Below are 8,649 nucleotides of genomic sequence, written 5' to 3' on the forward strand. Positions count from 1 at the left end.
CAGGCTCCAGGCTCTGAGCTGTCAGCACAGAGCCCGACATGGGGCTCGAACCCACGGACCGTGAGTTCATGACCTGAGCTGAAGTTGGACGCTTAACCGACTGAGCCACCCAGGCGCCCCTATTAGTTTTTTTTTATGTTTATTTTTGACAGAGACACAGAGAGAGAGACAGAGCATGAGCGGGGGAGGGGCAGAGAGAGAAGGAGACACAGAATCTGAAGCAGGCTCCAGGCTCTGAGCTGTCAGCACAGAGCCCGATGCAGAACTCGAACTCACAGAGCCCGATGCAGAACTCGAACTCACAGACCCCAAGATCATGACCTGAGTCAGTTGGACGCTCAACCGACTGAGCCACCCAGGCACCCCCCTTCTTTTTTAAAAACAACTTTCCTTCTACACAAAATTAGCTATGTTTCTGCTTAAGAAATGTGTTCCAACAGATTTTTACTTAAGTGGGGATCCTTACTTAAGTGTAAAAATAACCATTACATATTTGAACATACAAGACCTCCATATAAAACTCTTTCTCTTCATCTTTTCCTAACCAAGCATTCACCACCATCATCATCGCCCTCTGGGGGTGGGAGAGGGTGCCATATAATTAAAGATTTTCATGCTTAATAGAATACATTTTAACTATCTGGAAATTTACTCATGTTTAATAAGTTCCCTGACATTGTTGGATAGCAGAGAACCTGTCATATTTCTTTCTCTTTCTTCATTATTTGTAATCACCACTCACGAGCTAAACAGGCAATATGAATGATATGTCCTGCAATGAAACCCAAAATTACAACTGCAGAGTCTTAAGAGTTGAAAAGAACCTACCAATTTAGTCCATCTTACACCCACTATAGGAATTCTTTCTGTGACACATCTGAGCCATTCTATTTACCTGCTTTCATTGAAAGGAACTTCAAACTTCTTCCTTAGTATCAAATGATAATCCGCTTTTCTGTGACTTTCACTTAGCAGGCCTAATTCTGACCTCTAACGTTCTTTAAACACTTGAAGATAATGATCACACTTATCTTTAGAGCATTTGTTGTTACCTTCTTATTATACAGTTTTATTAAAAATGTCTCAACACTCTTGGAAGCAATAGCTATTTTGGTTTACTTCTCTTTGTTCTGGGAGTGTTTTTCCCTTTGGTAATGGATAAACTATTTGCCAACATGGCCAGAAAACATGAGATACATGCTCTTTTCCACTTAAAGATTCTAAAGCAAGTTTCTGCCTCATCAGTAGGGTAGATTTTTGAAAGGGGGAGGGGATGAGTAGGGAAAAATCATTTAGTATATTATTGTTACATATTACAATGTACTAACATACTTTGAAGGAAAGTAAAAGTGGGTAAGACAACAATATAATGGACTTAAACTTGGTTTGAATCCAGTCTGGCCACTGGCTATCTCCACACTAGCTGTGTGTGTCACTTGGGGTATATACTATTTAATTTCTCTGTACTTCAGTTTCCTCCCACAGAAACTCAAGGAAATAACTGTATCCAAATAAAAGGAGTGTTGTGAGGGATCCATGTATTAATGTATGCTAAAGTATTCAGAATACTGCTTAACACAAAGTAGGTACATGTTAGTCATTATAATATTTGCTATTGCTACACATCTATTTTAAACTGAATTGTAATGGTAATATATGCAAGAAAAATATAAATATATTTTAATTAAACATGATTCAGATTTTTCCAGTGCTCAATAATAACCTTATTTTTTATGTGGTACTTTTAGCAATCTTGTAATGGTTAAACTATTCAGCCATTCAAAATCATTTTAAGAAAAACAGTTAATGACTTGAAAAATGTCTGCAACATAGTAACTGGAAGGTGAAAAGAGCCACTTGCCAAAAAGCATGAACTATAATGACCTCAACTTTATTTCTTAAAAATGCAAAAATATGTAGGTGAAGGACAGGGATGAGACAAACAACAGATCTCACTGGAAACTCATACAGCAAAATGTCAACAATGGCATCTTTGGTAGTGGTATTACAAGTAACATTAAAAAAAATTTTTTTTAATGTTTATTTATTTTGGGGGGAGAAAGAGAGAAAGTGTGTGTGTGTGGTGTGAGCAGGGGAGGGGCAGAGAGAGAGAGGGAGACACAGAATCTGAAGCAGGCTCCAGGCTCTGAGCTGTCAGCACAGAACCCGATGGGGCCTTGAACTCACAAACTGTGAGAACACGACTTGGGCCAAAGTCAGTCGGTTAACTGCCTGAGCCACCCAGGCGCCCCACAAGTAACTTATTTTTAACTTGTTTGTTTTCTATATGGTCCAATTTTTTTAAAAACCACATATTAAATTTTTTATCACAAAAAAATTCATTGTTTTAAAATGTGTCTGACATAGGCTATTCAAACAGGTGTTTCTCTACTTTGTTTAAAAACCTATAGGTAATGTAAGTTTCCCTATCCTTGGGAAGAAAATGAAAAATTCAAGGTACTAAATAAAGTAATAAATTCATCACAGTATGAAACCAACAAGGAATTATGTACATCCTAAAATTATATTTTTTGTTTTGAACGCTATTTCAGCTATCCACATATTTTACACGGCTATCAAACTTACATTAAATTGAATTTATAAACATTGAGAGATCACATAATGTTATTTCTACTTTACAAAGAAGACAAAAATGAAAGATTTTGGGGCGCCTGGGTGGCGCAGTCGGTTAAGCGTCCGACTTCAGCCAGGTCACGATCTCGCGGTCCGGGAGTTCGAGCCCCGCGTCGGGCTCTGGGCTGATGGCTCAGAGCCTGGAGCCTGTTTCTGATTCTGTGTCTCCCTCTCTCTCTGCCCCTCCCCCGTTCATGCTCTGTCTCCCTCTGTCCCAAAAATAAATAAACGTTGAAAAAAAAAAAAAAATTTAAAAAAAAAAAAAAATGAAAGATTTTGTGTTACAAAATAGCAGAAGGTGTCTGTCATAAGAGAGCAATGAAAAGTTTATAGCATTTTTTTCTCGAAATTCCTATGCTCTAAAAATTACACAGGAAAATAAGCTAGTATTTTCTTTATGTTTAGTGAGTACTTACATTTAGGAACACTTGCTATAGCTTCTTACCCTTTTTCTTTTCTCATGGTAAAATTCTAGAGTCAATTATATAAGAAATGTTCTCAGCAATATTCACTGTTTTTAATGACTGACACAGACTTCAGAGTACTTACTTCAAGATATTTGAAATTATATCCACAACCGCCTGACCTCAGTTGGGACATAAGAAAAAGAAAGGCTTAGAAGTATTCTTTACATATCCAACACTCTCACTGAAGCTTTCTAGAATTCTGAATAGAGTGCCATTATGAATTTTCACACATTAGGTTAAAGAATATCTTGTTTTGGCTATAATAAAATGAATCTCATTTTTTTGATTTGGATAAGCCAAAAGTTATACCACATAAGAGATTATTTTTAATCTCTAATGTCTATATACATTCAACTATGCTAATTTAGTCTGAAATGAAATTACTGCAATTAAGAGAGACAGTTAAAAAAATCTAAAAGAAAAAAATTTATTTCCAAAGAATCTGGGGAAAGACCATAATAACGTAAAAAGAACTATTCATTAATACAGCAATTTTTCTATGTAGTAACCATAACCATCCAGAACATTCTGAAAATTACATAGCCAAAAAAACTTGTAATCTCCACCAAAATTTATTAAAATTACACATATTAAATCAAATTTCACGTATTTAGGATATGTGACCTATGATTCAGTACATATAAAACCTATATACAATTCATAAAACTCAGTCATAATCATCCTCCACCTTCTCTACCAAATCCATCCCTCGTCTTCACCCCCACAACCAACAACTCCCAAATATTATTAGCACTAAGAAATAATAGGAAACTTGAGAACAGCTTTTTGATAAGTCAACAAAATATTCCAAACCAACTGCCTTTTACCTGTTTTTGAACACCTAACATAAAGAATGAGATGTTAGCAAAACAAAAACTCTGGAACAAAAAGGTGAATGGATTTAAACAAAGCCTTATGAATGTATCAGTAGAGGAAGATGGTTTATGAAAGGATGGGTCTGAATGGGTCTGAAAAAAATTTCTGAGACAATACTATCAACATGCTACCAAAAGGGACTACTTTAGTTACTTATAATTACCCTTTATTCATTCCAGATCTATAACTTCTTTTAAAGCCAACAGAAATGTTTAGAAATACATGAATTAAAAAAAAAAATTGATGACAAGGCCCCTAGAAAAATAAAAGTAAACAGTAAATAAATTTTGGGCTTCATAACGACAAGTATACACTAGACAACATGACTAGTCCAACTAGTCAGAAATCTGCATATTAAGTGGACAGATGACCCTAGGTTCAAGCAGTAGAGGTTTTTCCCAGGGTCCTTCTAAAGAGGATGCTTGGTCCTCTTCCAGTAGAGGGAGCAAAATCATAATATTCTACTCAGGCTACAAAAGAGAAGGGAGGGTTTATGAGTGCCTTTTAAATATGTTAAAATCTATCTAAACATTTCAAAAAACTGTACTGAAAATACCACTTGAAACAAATAAAATCAAGCTAAGGGAAAAAAATAAAGATTTTATCTTCTTTAAACACTTGAAAGCTCTGAAAGGAATGAATGGTCCCTACATGTTTAATTTTAAGTACTGTGATATATTACATTGTCCACCAAATCTCACAGGTAACCAAGGAACTGAAGCATTTTAGAAATCCTGAATTTAACGTGATTTCAGACAAATGATAAAATATTACATTAAATACCTTTTTATTATAAAAGCAACATGGTAGCATGACAAAAACTATAGAAAACAAAGTATAATTGTACTACCCTGACTGAAAGAATCTATTCCAATATTTTTTTCATATGCATATTTTCATACTGCTATGAGAAAAAAGCATAATTATAAAAATGTTTATTAAGTGCTTACTACATACTAAGCATAGTTCTAAGTACTTTTACATATTATAACTTTTTAAATCCTTACCAAAGCTCTACTATGTAGATCCTGTTATTATTCCACATTTGAAAGGTAAAGCAAATGAGGCACATAGAAATTCTATAATTAGCTAAAAGTCACACAGCTAGTATGTAACAGTAGCTAAGATTCTAACCCAGGTAGTTTGGTACCTGAGCCTGTACTCTTAACCACTTTACTGTGGTTAAGTATAATTTTGAATTATACTTTTCCCACATCATTAACATGGTATTCGGTATTAGTCTTCAAAGTCTTTTTAATGTTTGTGATAGTCCACCTAATACACTATGATAATAAACTATGATGCTTCCAACTGTCCTGTATAGATAGCAGAAGATAAATATCTTTGGATATATTACTTTTGCCACGTTTGGGGTATTGTAATAAAGTATTTTTATATTCAAATATACAACCTAGTTGTTTTCCAAAATACCTGTATCAGTTGACAAAGGTCTATAAGTTCCAATTTCACCATAAATTCACCAGCATTAAGCATTAACATTTTTTTCTAATACATAAAAATGAAACCACACTGCAAACTGAATTATTAAAGTTGTATATTATTCTGAATGTTTTATTAGCTCAACTTACCTTTTTATGAAATTTCAGCTCCTATGCTTTATCCAGTTATCAACTGAGGTCTTAAAAGTTTGCTTATAAATTTATATGAGCTCTTTATAAGAGTATTAACACGATAAACATTGCGATAAAACGTTCCCAGTCTACTGTTTTCCTTCTAATTATGGTTAAGTTTTCCTTTTTGATAATAAATTGTTTCATTAAAGGCAATTATAATTGAAAGCTACAAAAAGGTCTTAAAACCTGACTATTTTCTAAATATAGAAGTTAACGTATTGCTCTGAGCACATCAATGAATAATTTCCAAATATAAGACCGTTAAAGCAACAAAACCTATGTCAAAATATGCATATTCACCTAATAGAATGACTGAGTTTGAGCAACCTTGGATAGGTCTCACATAAAATTAACTCAATGAGTAAAAGTCCATCCTACCCCAAATCATCAAAATAAAAGAGCTACAAACCTGTCGCTGTAAATATAGGCGATTTCTGTCATGTAAATGCTGATGATTCGAAAGTGATGAATGCCAACTGCGAGCTGGACTGTGCAACTGAGTTTGAGCCATCTCTGAAGGCCGAGTTACCAGATGTGAAGTAAACTGCCGTTCAAGGTCATGATCTAAAACATGACTTGAATGATCCTGTCCAAATGTTGCCTCATCAAACTGGGGAAGGAGACCCTCCTGCAGGAGGTCTTCTGGGTCAAGTCCCGTGAATGGCTCAGTTTGAGACTCTACTTGATGAAGTAAATTCTCTTCTAAAGATGAAAAGCCATTAGTTTCTACGTGATCATTGAAATGGCCCATTTGAGTTCCTGAGTCAACAGGATCTGGGAAGTTCATGTGCACAGGAGATAATTTTGAATTGCTATAATTACCCTGAGGATGTGATGAATGCAACATTTGGAAATTACTTGAATTCAACGATGTATTGGGATTTAGCATATGCTGAGTGGAGTCTTGCTTGATTCCCCTATGAGGTGAAAAGGAATTGCTTCCAGTAAAATCTGATAAAGCCTGATTTGTATGATTAGGTGCAAGAACAGCAGAGGACTGCAGAAGACTGTTGGGTGAGACGTGATTACTGGAAAAGGAATAATGTGAAGAAAACTGCTGTGAATTACTGACAGAACAAGAAGTCATATTTGGAGAAGGTCCATTAAAATTCCCTTCTTGGTGATTGCTACACTTGAGGAAGTGTACTGAAGGATTTGATGTTTGAGAAAATTGCTGCATTGAAAGAGACTGTTGCGACGTAGATGCATTCGTAATTTGTGATGGGTGGCTAACACTGACTCTGTGTGGACCAGAAACATTAACATCCATAAAATTTTTAGACTGGCTAAGAGAATTTTGCCCTGGGTTAAGACTGTTTCTGTTTTGCTGTGAGCGTAGTGAAGTGCACTGTGTTTGTTGTTCACTGGCCTGAAATAAGGCAAAGTCATGGTGTACCACAAAGCTTTTATTTGGATGCATAGGGTGAGAATGTCCTTGTTGGTGGAAAGGAGACCCATTTTGATTTGAAATGCTGGTAGCTGTCTGATGGCCCCACATTGGACTGCCATCTGCTACATCTGGAAACAAACCATTGGGTTGGTTTGGAGGATGGATTGGAGAACAATTAAACTGAGAGTGTGGAGATAACACGTGTTCAGCTGGGCTACCAAAAGGCTGATTGACCTGGTGAAATTTCATTGAATCAAACTGATTTAACTGCTCATAATCAGTTATCTTCTGATGTGTTGGAGTACCTTGAACATGGTTGAGTGAGTCTATGTGCAAAGGTTCAAATTCTGCACCCAGGTTCAATTCATCGACTAGTGAAACAGGTCCTGGCTGTACAAATGCATCATCTGACAAACCTTCTAAGGTCTCACCAAAAAGATTGGCATCATCAAAAAAGTCCATCATTGGATCTGTCATCTTGAAAAATCCAGTGACGATCTGAGCTGTTCACTCCAAATGAAGTATATTCAGCTTCTCTGTAGTAGATACTATTGGATCATTTCCAAAGGTCATCAACTAATCCGAAACAGGTCAATGTTCATTATTGCTCTAGATAATGACATGTCATGAAGTGTCAGAATCCTAGGAAAATAAGAAAAAGCAATCAAAGTTTAATGATGAGTATTCATTAAAGTTCTACAAAGTTTATATATGATTTTAAAAACCTACAATCTCAGTGTACAGTATTTTTTATAGAATAATTCATTGCAAAAAGCTCATTAATATTCCTTACAAGGAAAAAAATGCTGGTGCATGGGACATGACTATATGTATTTAAAAGTAATAGTGCATATTACTTTCATTATGAAGTTCATATATTTTGATAGAATGTAAACTTGAGAATGGTATGTCAGACTTTCACTTAGACCATGAAATGGCCATCACTCCCTAGCAGCTTTGGCGTGCATAAAAAATGTATGTATTACACTTGAAAGTAATGTTAAGATAGCTGACATCAGACCTTCCCAGATTGGCCCAAATGAGATGAGTTAGCTATCTGGTCAGTTGACAGACCATGCAGACAGGTGATAGGTCGGGGATGTTCCCACATATTGCTACCATGGTGCCCTTGCCCACCCCCATGGAAGATGAGCCTTCCTAAGAACCAACTGATTTAGATATCCATGTAGCAAAAGCAAGCACCTTCCTGTTAATAGTCATATTCATTACTCTGTCCCTAAGTCTCCCCCCTTGTCCCAGTAGATCATTTGGAATACAAATATTGCTTACTTACTAAACTGTGCAAATAAATGTGTGGTGACAATCAAACTAAGGCAAAAATAAACAGTAGCAGCTTGAGCTAAGCAATAAATTAGTCTTATGATAGTCTTAAGAAAAAAAATGATTACATTTATGTAAATATATGTATATATACACACACACATACACGCTACTTCTGTGTGGAAAGGATCTAATGGGTTACTCATTAACATGAAATGACTAGCTAATTTTCTTCTAGGCCTGTATTATTCCAAACATTTTTTCATAAAGGCAATTTATGGCTCTGCCCTACTGTCTTGCACAGAGAACCACAAATGGAGGTTCCTGCTCCTCTACATATTAGTTTATTTAAAAATTAGTAAAGGCC

At 35.6% G+C, this 8,649-nt stretch overlaps 1 protein-coding gene across 4 annotated transcripts in view; it reads right to left on the reverse strand.

The window, feature by feature from the left end:
- Positions 1-7,639, reverse strand: part of CHD9 (chromodomain helicase DNA binding protein 9) — a 158,515-nt gene extending 150,876 nt beyond the window's left edge. For all 4 annotated transcript variants that reach the window (XM_032591500.1, XM_032591498.1, XM_032591499.1 and 1 more), the window contains exon 1: positions 6,021-7,639. In XM_032591500.1, coding sequence (XP_032447391.1) covers positions 6,021-7,478 — 1,458 coding nt within the window. In that variant the 5' untranslated portion in view covers positions 7,479-7,639. The remainder of the gene's footprint in view (positions 1-6,020) is intronic.
- Between the last annotated feature and the right edge of the window lie 1,010 nt (positions 7,640-8,649).

This window comes from Lynx canadensis, chromosome E2 (genome assembly GCF_007474595.2).
Source record: "Lynx canadensis isolate LIC74 chromosome E2, mLynCan4.pri.v2, whole genome shotgun sequence".
NCBI lineage: Eukaryota > Metazoa > Chordata > Mammalia > Carnivora > Felidae > Lynx > Lynx canadensis.